This window comes from Neovison vison, chromosome 3 (genome assembly GCF_020171115.1).
Source record: "Neovison vison isolate M4711 chromosome 3, ASM_NN_V1, whole genome shotgun sequence".
In the NCBI taxonomy this organism is placed as follows: Eukaryota; Metazoa; Chordata; class Mammalia; order Carnivora; family Mustelidae; genus Neogale; species Neogale vison.
The window spans coordinates 219,694,444-219,709,180 of record NC_058093.1 but is presented as its reverse complement, the minus strand read 5'-3'; the positions used below and the strand labels follow the sequence as shown (position 1 = coordinate 219,709,180).

At 48.0% G+C, this 14,737-nt stretch overlaps 1 protein-coding gene across 1 annotated transcript in view; it reads left to right on the top strand.

Moving 5' to 3' along the window:
- The first annotated feature begins 4,013 nt into the window (after nucleotides 1-4,013).
- Nucleotides 4,014-14,737, top strand: part of ZNRF3 (zinc and ring finger 3) — a 156,531-nt gene continuing 145,807 nt past the window's right edge. The window contains exon 1 of the mRNA XM_044243998.1: nucleotides 4,014-4,313. Within this exon, the coding sequence (XP_044099933.1) occupies nucleotides 4,014-4,313 (300 nt within the window). The remainder of the gene's footprint in view (nucleotides 4,314-14,737) is intronic.

Sequence of the window (14,737 nt, the reverse complement as noted above, 5' to 3'; positions counted from 1 at the left end):
AGAGAGAGATCACAAGTAGGCAGAGAGGTAGACAGAGAGAGAGAGGAGGAAGCAGGCTCCCTGCAGAGCAGAGAGCCCGATGCGGGGCTCGATTCCAGAACCCTGGGATCATGACCGGAGCTGAAGGCAGAGGCTTATCCCACTGAGCCACCCAGGCGCCCCTCTTTCTTTCTTTCTTTTTTAAGATTTTATTTATTTATTTGACAGACAGAAATCACAAGTAGGCAGAGAGGCAGGCAGGGAGAGAGGGGGAAGCCAGCTCCCTGCTGAGCAGAGAAACCGATGCAGGGCTCGATTCCAGGACCCTAGGATCATGACCGGAGCTGAAGGCAGAGGCTTTAACCCACTGAGCCACCCAGACACCCCGTCTCTTTCTTTTTAAAAATTTTAATTAATTTATTTAATTGACAGCGAGAGACAGCGAGAGAGGGAACGCAAGCAGGGGGAGTGAGGAAGGGAGAGGCTGGCTTCCCAGAGAGCAAGGAGCCTAATGGCAGCTTGATCCCAGGACCCTGGGATCATGACCTGAGCTGAAGGCAGATGCTTAATGACTGAGCTACCCAGGCGTCCTATTTATCCATTTCTTATATCTCCTTCCACACAGAGTTAATGTTTGCAAACCCTCACGTATCTGTTGTCTACTTACCCACCCCCGTCCATTGTAATATAACGCACGCACATTTCTTTCACTTAGCAGTACATATTGAAGATCATTCTATAGAAGTTCACAGAGTGCTTGCTTATTTTTTAAACGGCTATTGAATATGAGTCCTATATAGTAACTAAATGTACCATAATTTATTTAACTAATTCCCTATTGATGGGCATGTTGGTTGTTTCTTATCTTTTACTATTAAAAACAAGACTGCGGTGAATATCCATGTCTGTTTTTACTTAGCACAGACGGAGTCTCTTTAGGTACTAAAGGATATGTTTATGGATTTGAAATCCCTATACTTCCCTCTTTGGTCATATAAATAGAACTTTGATGGTGGAACATTTCCCAAAGCTTTGTGGGGTTTTTGGCCTAAGTCAGTGAGATTTGCCAAAGGTCTGGCAGCTTTAACTGATTCTGATGCACCTGTTCTTCGTTATTTTCATCTGAGCTGCGTCTGATCAGTAAAGAAAAGAACAAGATAAGTTACACTCAGGATGGCCTAACTAGGGATGAGCCCTTTAAAATAATGAATGGGTTTGACTTCTCTTCACTCCTATCACTCAATCCAGTCCTTGCTCCTAGCCAATGGGTCTTATCTCTTATTTGAAGTTATTTCCTATCTCCCCTCACTGCCCATCAGATTTTGGTGAAACTTCATTACTCAGTAAGTATCTCCATTCCTAAACAACTTTACAACGGGTGAGAGATGAATTATCTTACCTTTGTGTCGCTGGCCTGTGTTTTACTGACCACGTATTTCTTTAAACAGAGTTTTAAAAATTGAAGTCGGTTTCTTTTTTGACCCTTGTCTGGGTTTTCGCTGCAGTCTTTGAGGGGGAAGGACTGTTGCTCTTCTTCACATTCAGAATTTATTTTGGTCCCAAGAAGTCCAGTGCTCCTAAGCAGCTGTTAGTTAACAGGCTGCCCCAAATGTCTGAAAAATGGGAGGGATAAAAAAATGATGAGCTTATCACTCATTCATTTAGTCATTAATTCATGCAGCAAATATGTATTCAGTGCCTACTCTGGGCCAGGCAGACTTGGCCTAAGTCAGTGATCGAGACAAGATCCTTGCCAATATAGAGTTTGCTCTCTGGCATGTGTTTATTTGGGGCGTGGAAGAGAGACAAAAATAAGTAAGCAAATCATTTAGTATGTTAGAAGGTGATAAATGCCACAGGGGTGGGGAGCGGGGGTCAGGTCAAGGAAGACTGGGATTTGGGGAGAGGGGGCTCACTGTCATTTTAAATATAGCAGCCTGGGTCCTGAGGGTGTGATATTTGAACTAAGCCTTCAAAGGGCAGAGAATAGCCTTACACAGTAATCTGTGTATGTATGTATGTGTGTGTGTTTTCATGAAAATACCACTAATGGCTTTGAAATTCTTTAAACAACTGTATTGAGGTATAATTGACAAACCATTAAACTCATCCTTTTACAGTGTATAATTCAGGGTGTTTTTTTTTTTTTTTAAATTCAGGGTGTTTTATTATATTTTCAGATTGTGCAACCATCAGCATTATCTAATTCCAGAACATTTTCATCACCCCCAAAAGAAACCCGTTAGCAGTCACTACCCATTCCTGCCTCTCTCCAGCCTCTGGCAACCACTAATTTACTTTCTTTCTCTGCAGATTTGCCTATTCTGGACATTGCATCTAAATGGAATCATACACCTTGTGATCCTTTGTGACTGGCTTCTTTCACTGACCAAATATTCTCAAGGTGCATTCATATTGTAGCCCAGTATCAGTGCTTCGTTCCAGTGTAGGGATATACTGTTTTTGTTGACTCGTTCATCAGTTGATGGTGACTTTGAATTTCAAATACTGTGAAGTGTCATAGTTGGGCTGTAGTAATGGACTTCCCCCTTAATGACTGGACTGTTCCATCTAGGGGGAGTTTCCTAAGCAGAAACTCTGGGTGGTCCAAATGTGGCAATGCAGATTAGTGGATTTTTTCGAGTGTATTTTCTATTCCACATTTTGCAAACATTTTTTCTACTTTAAAATGCAACCTTGGTAAATTGTTTACCCAAGACAATACTCATTGAGTTTTCTTTTCGTCTTTTTAGTATTTTGGGTGTGGTAGCAAATAGAAGCAGATCATCCTAACCAAATATTTGCGGATATCTGAAGAAAGCCATTTTGCTGAGAGAAGGAAAAGTCCACGGAGGAAGTGGGAATTGAATCTCAATTTTGAGGGAAGAGTTTGATTTTCATAGTGCTAGAAGAGGACGGAAAAGGCATGTTCCAAAGGGGGGCGGGGACTTGAAAAGTTTATCTCCTGGGCGACTGGGGACCCCCTGGGCCCTGGAGCATGTATTTGCTACTTTAAATTTGCAGCCATCATTCTGTGCATAAAGACTGATGGTATTGGAATACTCTGGCCTTCTGCACACGGAGAGACTCAAAGTTCCAGAACCCTCTTGCGGGGGGGTGTGTTTGAGTTACAGCTTCTGGGCTGCAGAAGGATGAACTCCATCAGAATCCCATGGTTAAATGCCTCCCACCTCCGCCCCCCAAGTGGAGTAAGTGTCTTAGCGACACTGGGGCGAGAATCAGACGCGTCTCGAGAGGCAGGGCTGAGCTGCAACCGGCTGTGACCCGCGGGGGCATCTCCCATTTGATCCCGGGGGGGGGGTGAGGGTCGAGAGCCGGGTGCGGGCTCCCGGGAACTGTGGATTGGGGCCGCAGAGCCGGGAAGGACAAGGCCCTAACTACCGCACGGGACCAGGAGGCGTGGAGCCTCCAGAGAGAACGCAGTCGCCTGGCAGCAGGATGCTGTCCGAGTTCCCGCCGAACTCCGGCAACCGCGACGAGAAATGTCTGCCGCTGGGGGCGGAGCGCGGATGAAGGGGTGGGGCTACAGCGTGGGGGCGGAGCGAGGACGAGGGGGCGGGGTACAGATGAAGGGGGAGGGGCGGAGAGAGGCCAATGGGGCGGAGCAAGGCGGTAGGCGGAGCGAGAACAAAGGGGTGGAGCGCCGGCGGTCGTCGAGGGGCGGGGCTGGGACGAGGGGGCGGAGCGAGCTCGGGGGCGTGCCCGGCCTTCGGGCCGCCCCCCGCCGTGCCCGCCCCGCCTTCCCGCTCCCCCCGGCGGCCGCGGCGGTCGAGTGCGGGGAGGGAGGGGAGAGCGGGTCACGACGTTGCCGGGGCGGGGATAACCCCTCACGTGGAGCAGATGAAAGGGCCGCGGCGCGACGGCCGGGGGAGCCGAGCCGAGCCTGCGACCCACAAAGCCGCCGCCGCCGCCGCCGCGATGGGGCTGTGAGGCGTCCGCCCGCGCTCGGTCCTCCGCCGGCCCGCGACTATGCCCGGCCGCGCCCGCCCTCCGCGCCCTCCCGCCGCAGGACCATGAGGCCGCGCTCGGGCGGGCGCCCAGGGGCCCCGGGCCGCCGCCGCCGCCGCCTCCGCCGCCGCCCCCGCAGCCCCCGCGGCCGCCGCTTGCCGCCGCCGCCGCCGCTGCCGCTGCTGCTCGGGCTGCTGCTGGCGGCCGCGGGGCCCGGCGCGGCGCGGGCCAAGGAGACGGCGTTTGTGGAGGTGGTGCTGTTCGAGTCGAGCCCGAGCGGCGACTACACCACCTACACCACCGGCCTCACGGGCCGCTTCTCGCGGGCCGGGGCCACGCTCAGCGCGGAGGGCGAGATCGTGCAGGTAGCTGCCCGCCGCCCGGGCCCCGCGCCGCCGCAGCCACAAGATGGCTCCGGGGGCTGCGCCCGCCGACCCCGCCGCGGGCTGGCGGGCTGGCGGGCTGGCGGGCGGGAGGGGCGGCGAGGAGGTCGGCTGCATCCCTCCCCGGCCGGCGGGCGGGACGCGGCCTCCAGGGCGCAGCAGCGGGGGGCGAGTGCACGTGGGGACTCTGTCTCCTGTGGGTCCGGGGGGCGGGAGTGGGACCCCGGGTCCGGATACCCATGTTGGGGGGGGCCCCTTGGGCCGGTTGGGCATTTCGATTTGCCTCAGGTGGAAGTCCTGGAACTACCTGTTGAATGCCAACTTTGGAAAGAAGAGTGATGAAGGATGGGGTGGCTTGTTTCAGGTCACAGGCTTTGCTTTGCATCCTTGCGTGTTCTTTTTGAGAGTAGTAGCCAGGTTTGTCCGCGGGCTGCCCATTAGGTTCTTTCCTGGAACCTGCCTCCAGCTTCACCTGGGCGCTGACCCCCCTGCAGGGCTCTGGACAAGCAGCAGCAGGCAGGGAAGCAGGGGGAGCTGGCCGAGGAGTGGGGATCGCTAGTGCCCTGGAGTGGCCGGAGAAGGCAGCCTTCGCTGCGTGCCTCAGATTACAGAGGGTGGGAGGGAGACTGCCTGCCCGCTCCTGGGCCAAGGACTTCTGCGGAGGGCCTGGAAATCGGGAGACAGGGTCGCTCACTGACAGGGCCTCCCCACCTTGCTCCCAGTGAGAGAGGTCTGCATTCCAAAGGGAGCTGGCGAGGCAGAGCTTTTAAGCCGTGCCTACACTTTGGAGGAGGGACTGAGTTGAAGCCTCTGCGGTTGCTGAGCTGGGTAGATAGATGCCTTCCCGCTTCCTTGGCTATGATTTTATCAACTTGTTAGTAGACTGCCAGCGCACTTATGGCGGTTAATATGCATGCCTCGGATGCGGGCGATTTGAAATGGTTGGCTTGATTTGGAGCCTTTTTTGGAGGTGATGGGATAGCTGCAGGGCTCTGAGCTTGGGGCCTTCTGTGCTTTACTCTTGGATGACTTATGAATGAAAAGAGGGGAACTGTACGGATGATTGCATGGCAGCCTCTTCCTTTCCCCTCCCGTTGTGCATACTCAGCCCGGTGTGGATAGGACAGGGAGCTGTGAAGCTTGGCTCCTTAGAGGTGTGTCCTTACAAAGACCGGGGAAGCACCCTTGCCAGGCATTAATCAGCAGCATTGCCTCACAGGGCTCTTATCCCCATCTTAAACTTCTGCAGGGTAAATACAAGGGGAAACACATGTTTGAGTCCTGTGACTACATATGTTAAAGGCTTTGGACTTTTTTCCTTGCTCCTGTTATAACTATGGTCTTTAATTTATAAGCTTTAGAGAAGATGGTCTACTGAAGATTCCTACACGTTTTAGTGGCGGTCTTCAAGAATAGTTTGAATCTTAAAGCCTGCTCCTTGTAGCTCCTTGTTTCTCTTTGAGACTTTCACTGTGCCCTGATGGCTTTAGAAATGTTTGATTTACAGCTTTCTAAGAGAAAAGATGTTTTAACGTGGCACTTCACTTTTTGAAGGAGACTTTTTTGAAGTTTGCGATTTTTATCTGCAGTGTTTTAACTTGTACTCTTTCTCCACTGTAGTTTGTCTGGCGGGCTATCCATTATGGGTAGTGCTGGGCTTTGAGATAATCCTGGGTTCACCATTTAATACAAAATTAGCAGTTTAAACACACCATTTGTAGCTATTTTATCCTTGTGAGTAGAGCGGGAATGTATGAATTTGGCAGAAGGAATCTGTTCTCTTTTGAATCTTTTTGAAGTGCTTATCTAACTTTTTTGCAGTCCATTAGCTTAGTGCCCCCCCCAAATTAAGTCAACAATTGCTAAGTAAAGAAAAATGACTTAAATGGTATTTAATAAGTAGAACTGTTAAGCAATCACTAATAGGTGTCCTTAATTCCTTTATAACTGCACAGGGTGTTGGTGAGTTTATCTGAGCTGTCTGAATAGTAATTTCTTGCTGTTCTCACTCCATATCTTTAATAACTTTATTGTGGGGGCCTCCTTGCTGAACCTCTCAAGGGCAGAAAAGGAGCTCAGCGTGGCTCTCAGGGCCATGTGCGTACAGAGGCTGGCATGCTTTTATTAGTTCTTCAAATACTGCTCGGACTGAAGTAACTGGCGTGGTCCCTGTCAGCCCTGAAAAATGTTTTTGTAAGGGAAGCTGGTGTTTCAGGACTGCTGGGAGGAAATGTAACATTTTGTATGAAAAATGACAATGTAGAAGAAACAAATTGATATTCAGCTTCAGATTAATCGTGTTTTTTCCTAAGCACTTTATTGAAGTTCTCAAACCTTTTATTTGCTATCTTAAAATAATCGTGCGTGATTTGCTCTTTAATCTTTTATGATCTTCAGAGCAGAGTTCATTTTCTGATAACTAAACCTAAACAGTGGCACTGAAGCATTGCTTGTGTTATTTCCAGTGCGGTTCGGTAGTGCTGTTGTTCATGGTTAAGGGGAGAAAAAGATCCGTTTGGGAGTTTCTTCACTTGAAGCGTTCTAAGATAGGAAATTGGTTTGCGTGACTGTTTTTCCTCCCTCCCCATTATAAACAGGACAGAAGATACCTTATCACAGTCTGGTTTGCCCCAGATACTTCTAATTAGAGTACCTGTTGGTCATTTGCATGGATTAGGGGAAGGGAGGCCTGGTTGAGAGAGACAGAGAGCAAGAGTGATAGCGATAGTAATTCAAACCTTGGGATTAGTCATCAGGATTCTTGGTTCTCTCCTGGTGCATTTTAGGCTTAAATAACTTTTCCAAGGTCACCAGTGTGTTCTGTTAAGAAGAGAGATTTTTTTTCTTTTTTGACATCTTCATCTGTGAAAGTAGTGGAAACAGTGTGTGGATATGAAATGCTGTTAATTATCTTATCTTATTTATTCATGCAGCACTGAAGTCCATTTGCTCCTAAGGGTCAGGCATAGAGTGGGAGTGCTGGAGGAATTAATTACAGCTCTGTCATTCTGAAGTGTGGAACTATAAAGCGCTCTTAGACGTATTGATACATATTTCAGCTTTGAACCAATTTGTTGCTATTATGAGATCATTATCTGAAACTTGCAGACTTGGCTGCACAACTCACATGGTTAGTGATGTTAAATAAAGGCCTGATTAAGCACTGGCCAGTGGTATGTGGATTGGTTAAACAAACAAAGAAAATTTGCATCGCTAGAGATGAAAGATTGTTTTAAAGTGGAAAAGCATTTTTCCCCCTTGAAGTCAAATATTTAGAAATGCTTAAGAAATTCATTTGTAGAAGGACGCTGAATGATAGGTTTTGTGTAACTTTAAAATTGGCCTTTCTATTATCCTGGGATAAGTGTTGAATGGTCTTGAAAGCAGAGGAAAGTTGAGAACATTTAAGAACTAAGCCAGTGCCTTTAGCTGTGAAGGGTTGGGGGAAGCCAGGTGGCAGGTTAGAAGGGCTGAGGGCATCCTTAAATATCCAAAATTAACTAAGGGCATCATAGGGAATAATTTTAGGAAACTAATTCCTCTGCCTTGTTTCCCTGTCAGTGTGTTTCTGCAGTTCAGTATTTGATCAAACACTTTTCTTTTCATCTCTGTTTTAAGTTAAGGGGCCTGCCTCTAAAAATTGACTTGGCCTCATAGAACAATGTGTGCTGGCAGCTGACCTGGATTTACACAGAAAGAGATTGCTGGCTGTCTTGTCAGAAGGGCCTTCATAGGGTAAAACCAAGCATTTGATTTGGGAGAAAACATTAGGGCTGTGTTTTGTGACCTTATGAATTCTTAGGGTCTCTTATTTTCTGCCCTGTTCTCTAAGATCCCATGGGAGCTGTTAATGCAGCGCAGAATGGAGATGCAGATGGGAGTGGGAGGTTTAAGCGTGGAATCTGCAGACCAGAGGGGAGGTGGTGATGGCCCTTTATGGTGGCAGGGCACTGTGCCAAGCACATGTGTTTACTCATCGCCTCCTGACTTTAAATGGAATTAGCAACTGCTGTTAACCCATTTTACAGATAAGGAAACTGAGGCTGAGAAAGGCGATTTGACTTATTCCAACCTCACCCAGCCAGCAAACAATAAAACCTGGGTCAAAACCCAAGTCTGTCTGCCCCCTTTGCTCCTGTTTTTGCCAAATAAATAGAACTTGGCTGGTTAGGTTTGGGCATTAATTTGAGTCTAATTACTTTTTTTTCTTTTTTTAAGATTTTATTTATTTATTTGACAGAGAGAGACACAACAAGGGAGGGAACACAAGCAGGGGGAGTGGGAGAGGGAAAAGCAGGCTTCCAGCCGAGCAGGGAGCTTGATGCTGGGCCCGATCCCAGGGCCCTGGGATCATGACCTGAGCTGAAGGCAGACGCTTAACGATTGAGCCACCCAGGCGCCCTGAGTCTAATTTCTAAGAATCGAGTATAGGGGTTCTTAACCTGAGGGTCACAGACTTCCAGAGAGGGCCTGTGAACCCTTGAAACTATATACACAGTTATACACACAATGCACTTGTGAATGTGCTCTTCTGTTTTCCTGAGAAGATACACAGTTTTGCCTCTTGGGAGTTCTCTGATGCCCCTTCTCCCCAAGAGAAAAAAGAGAAGCACTGATCTAATACCCGTCATCAAAGAGTCCATTACTAAGAATCTGGAGTCACGTGGGACTCCGGCTGGCGAGAGTTGTAGAGAAGTCTACAAGTTCGTGTGTCTCCATCGGGCATATTCATCTGATAAATGTTTACCAAAACCCTATTTTCAGACACTTTATTGCTGTTTTTTTTGGAGTCCACAGTCTCTTACAGAGACAGACATGTGTATGGATAAATGATAATCCTTCCCAAGAGGGTTTCCCCATCGAACTGAGCCCTTAGTTCCCAAGACATCCATTGTCTATAATGAATTAGCTTCTCTCCTGGGCATCCATCTGGTCCTAGTTAAATGCATTATCCTTGGGTGAAGTGAGAAAATAGCCTCTCAAAGAATTTTTGCACTTCGTGCAAGAAGGTGGCGATCTGAAGGCAGCATCTGAGAGAACAGACTGTACGTGTGTTCCTTTTCACCATTTTCTGGAAAATGAAATGGAGCATCTTTGGATGTCGAAATGCCTTAAAAACAACTCCTCACACTTTCTTTTGTGGACCATGGCCCCATGGTCTTGGTCTGTTTGTTTTTGCTCTTCCCAGGATCCATCCCTGGTCCCCAGTGTCTGCCACTTATCAGACACTTAATAGTTGGTGAATGAATGATGGATTTAGAATGGACATCAGGCAGGCAAGGGGATTGGAGTAACTTCCTTTGACATGGCTGATGCATTCTTTGGTGATCTTGCCTTTTTGGTTGATATTTCCAGAAAGTTGCTTCATTAGAATGGACCTCTGTCTGGTTGTGGTGGCCCCACTGGTACCATAACTGCAGGCTGTGTGAGAGTGACCTGTGTGTGTGTATGTCAAAGGGCAGGACACCTGGCATTAATAAGGGTCTGTAGATGTCCTTTGCTTGATAAAACATGGAGTACCGGGAAAGCTGTAACGTGGACAGCTGTTAACAGATGGACAGAAATGCACGAAGAACGGTTTACAGCCCAGCCCCAGTGTCCATAGAAATGACAGTCAAGGCTTGGTATTCAGAACCCTCCTTAATCTGAGTCTGTGCCATATGTGAAAACTTTGCTTCCTGTTGGCGTTTCCCAAGTCTGGAGAATGTGGCTTTACAGTTCATGACCAAAATGACATTTCAGTCAATCTTGATAATCAGAAGAACAGATTCAGCCCTTTAATGTGTGAGATAAGGAGATCCAGAGAAGTGGAGTGCCTTGCCCAGGGCATGTGGTGAGTAGAGATGACCCTGATAACGGTTTGGGTCTCCAGACTCCCAGGCTTGGAGCCTTTCTGTCCTTTTCAGTGACACTTCAGCTGAGCACAGAGATGCAGACATGCTTCAGAATCAGGTGTGTTGTTGGGGAAAGCCAGGCCTTCTTACGCTGTACTTTGGGTTTAAATGGTTGCTCTTCTTTTCTTCTTTTTCTTTTTCTTTTAATTTTTATTTATTTGAGAGTGAGCACAGAAGCTGGGGGAGAGGAAGGGCAGAGGGAGAGGGACCAGGAGACTCTGGGTGCGGGGAGCTGGGCTGAGCAGGGAGCTTGACAAGGGGCTCGATCCCAGGACCCCGGAATCAGGACCCGAGCCGAAGGCAGATGCTTAACTGACTGGGCCACCCAGGTGCCCCTAAGTGGTTGCTTTTCTCCTCTTGATTTAGATTTTCTGACTTGCTCAGTCTTTCCCTCTGTCAGAGCTTTAGAAGATAGCTACTGCTATATATATGTGCCACTCTGCTTCCCGCGTGTCAGGCTTTGGGCTCAGGGCTGTGCTCACACTTAGTGGGAGAGCTAGATAGCCCGCCCCAGGTTTTGAGATGAGGAAACTAAGCTCCGAGAGTGAAGTTACTTCCGACGTCACTGAGCACGTCTGGGGTAGGGCTGAGATGCAAACCCTAGTCTGGGTGATTCTAAGCCATTTCTGTTTTTACAAGACTGCTTCACCTGGCACTTGCTTCTGCTTGGGATGAGATGATGGGAACTGATGGTGCAATTTGGACTTGGGAATACCCAGGAACACTGACCAAGAAGCGAGTTTGTAACTTCAACTGAGGAGACACTACGCTTACAGAGATTTATTGCCTGCCTTCCTTCTCTCGTTCTAACTCGTTTTTCCCATGAAGGGCCAATCTGCCAAGTTTGGGAAGAGGGACCAGTGACTTGAAGTATACAGCTGTCACTCGATGGCTCGTCCGTTGTTCTTTGGCTCTTGAGAAAGTTGGAGTGGCCATAAATGTTCTGGCCTTTAAGGGATTTCTGGGGTGAGACACACCTCCTCCCTGTGGCTGACTTTTTAGAGCGGTTCTGAAGTCTGCGTCGATTTCTCCCACGTTCTGCACCTTTCTGACTTTGCACAGACTGCACGCTTCCTGTTTGATGTAAAAGATTGCAAGAACCTGAAGGTGCGTATTCTCTCTACTCATCCCGTCCTCCTCGCTCTGAAAACTCACTGCAGATGCTGTGCTTCTTCTGTCGACAGACATTGACTGCTGCCTTCTGTCCACCAGACCCTGGGTGAGGTGAGGTGGCAGGTGGGGGGTGAGCAGGACCCCATCCCCACCCACAGGCAGCTGAGTGTCAGAGGCAAGCCACGCAAACCACAGGTCTTCCGTGGTAGGATGCATCTACAGGAGACTGAGGGAGCAGCTGGAGTGGGGGGCAAAGTTTAGGTCTGAGCAGCCCATTCTGAAGAAACATGGATAGGAGGACATAGTATGTGGATTTGAGCCTTCTGGCCTTTTCCTAGTGTTGTTACCTCCCTTTGAGGTTAAAGCTGATAACCTCTTTGTGGAGACGTGCCTTTTTATACCTGTCAAACAGGATAGGGAAGAGGTAAAGGGTAGAGGTTCTTTGTTTCATTTGTAGCCTGAATGAGATGTTTTAAAGTCTGACTTCTAGCAGCTCTGTTGACTCATGATAGTATGAAGAGAATGAGGTCAGCTGCCTTATTGTGGTTCAAGGGAGAGCATTTTATTTTTATTACCCTTAAGATGTGTTTTAAGACTTGGTATTTAAAAAAAAAAAAAAAAAAGACTTGGTATTAATCCCCTTCTCTCTCTGGCAGCCAGTGTGATATGGTTGTTCAGAAACTCAATGTGTAGACTTAATTTGGTGGAAATAGACTTGGAGGATCCTACCAGTTTCATGTAAAAGTGTATGCGGGAATGGGGATTTCCGTGGCGAAGCTGCTGCATTTTAAAAATAAAAGAGGGGGCAACCTGGGTGGCTCATTCAGTTGAACTTGCGTGGCTTTTGATTTTGGCTCTGGTCACAACCTCAGGGTTGTGAGATAAAGCCCCACCTTGGGCTTGCACTGGGCACGGAGCCTGCATAAGATTCTCTCTCCCTCCGTCCCCCTCCACCCCCCCAGCCCCGCCTGCCTCTCCCTACTCTCTACAAATAAATAAACAAACAAGTAAATAAAATAAAGGGGATGCCTTAACACAGTTAAGTGTCTGACTCTTGATCTCAGCTCAGGTCTTGCTCTTAGGGTCATGAGTTCAAGCCCTGGTTCCTACTTAACAAATAAATAAATAAATAAATAAATAAATAAATAAACTAAAAGTCACGCTTAATTGGGTGTGTGTAAGGTCCTATCCAGTGCTGTAAGAATTTGATTAAAATTTGATTTTTTACTTGAATTCGAATACGGTAACTTGTCAGCAGACATTTACTGAGTTTCTGCTATGGATACAATGTAGAGAAGAACATAGCCTTTTTCCACCTATGATATAGCATGTGCTTTTCAGATGTTTCTGAGATTTCTCCCATACAAATTGGGACAGTTGAAATTTGCCCCAGAGGAAACTGAGGCTGGGAGGCAAAGTAAGCATCTTGAGGCCACAGAGCTGGAATTGAACTTGGGTCACCTAGAACCAAAGCTCACTGACCTGCTTGCCTGAGGACTTGATGTATTCTGGTAGATAAGGCAAAGATGTTAGAATATATTCATTTTACATTGCTTCCAGTGAGGGCCAAAATCTTCCTTAAAAAAAAGAAATCTGTAACTTATTGTTTTTTTAAGGTTTTATTTTTAAGTAATCTTGCCACCCATGGGGCTTGAACTCACAACTCCGAGATCAAGAGTCGCATGCTGTACCGATTGAGCCAGCCAGGTGCCCCTGTAACTTACTTTTTAGTCATAAAAATCATATACACTTATTGCACAAGACTTGGAAGATACGGAAAAGTATGAATGAAAAAAATGAGCCCCACTACCTAAAGATAGCTTCTTTTAACCTTGTGTGTTCTGGTGAAGCTTTCCTTTCATTTTCCTGCAGTCTTGGAGGTATTCTAAAGAAAACGGGGAGAGAATATTACGTGGTGCTTATAACCCTTCATTCGCCTTCATTCCTGTGGCTAAATGCTCTGAAACCTTTTTAGTGTCTGCGTAACATACTCCTTGTTTTCCATTATTCTAAGGAGTGGCTCTTCTCTATTTCTTGATAATTTTCTTAGGGCGAAGTTCTAGAATTAGGACTGTGGGGTCAAGTGGTATAAACATTTTGAATGCTCTGCAGAGGAGTGGTTTTAGTTTAGGTTCCGCTGCCGGGTTGGCATACAAGTTTCCACCTATTCCTGCTCATAACAGGTGTAGCATCTGTTTCTAACAAACAAATCCGGAAGGGCAACTTCGTCCACGTGAAAATCTGTGCATTTCTGTTAGTGAGTAGTAAAATACTGGCTTTTTTTCCTCTGCCACGAGGATCTGAGTTATTACGAGTGTCTGTATCAAAGGGAAGTTCCCCGGTGTGGTCTTCTGGGTCCTTCCTTGTAGTAGGTGCATCTGAGCGTGATTCAGGAGCACCAGGGCTGCGCATGTGCGCTGGGCAGGGAGAGGCCGGCTGTCCTCGCAGGTGGCGGTGCTCAGAGGCCGTGAGAAGTGCTCATTGTCGGCTCACCCTGCGGCCCCAGATTATGGCCCAGGAGGGTGCTGCTCCTGCAGCCACTGTTTCAGGCCCCGCCGAAAGAGCAGGTTTTCTGCTTCTGAACAGGCTAGGTTCCCTATGAAATCTGTCCTCTAACTCGGAGTGACGCTGTCGGCTTGTGGTGGGCAGAGACGCAAGTAGAGCCAAGAGCCAGGTCCGCAGGCATGCATTCAGACGGCAGGACCAACGCTGAAAACGGCTTCCTGGTATTTTCTTTGATCCCTGTTAAAAATCTAGACGTTTTACATAAAAATCTAGGGCTGTGGCTCTTCTTGCAAAATGAAAAGATCGGGCAACATTGGGTCCCCTTTTCTTCACGGCAATCGCCCAGCTTGCCTCCGTGGAGTAGCAGCCGTGCCCTTCAGATGAGTCATGGGCCCTCCGGTTAACTGGGCTCTATCTCGTTGCTTTGGTTTCCTTCACTCACTGGGAATTACATTTACCCACGCCTGGCCCCAGTGGGCCCTGGAGTTTGCCATCCTTTCTCTGAAAGTTCTGAAGCTGAAAGCATTTTTTTTCTTTTAAAAGATGTTATTTATTTATTTATTTGATGGGGGGTGTAGCACGAGCTTGGGGAAGGGCAGCAGGAGAAGCCGAGTCCCTGCTGAGCTGGGAGCAGATGTGGGGCTTGATCCTAGGACCTGGCGATCATGTCCTGAGCTGAAGGCAGATGTTCAACCGACGGAACCACCCAGGCGCCCCAAAGCTGAAAGCGTCTATGTGGTGCTGAGTCTCCTTTCTTTCCCTCCTCAACCAGGCATGGTGTCTGATGCCCATTTGGGGCAGTATGATGATGCCTCAGGGGACCCCGTGAGCCTCTAGTTACGTTGCTGGGGAAGGCTCAATGGCCCTGTGTGACCAGAGTGCTCTTTTTGCCTT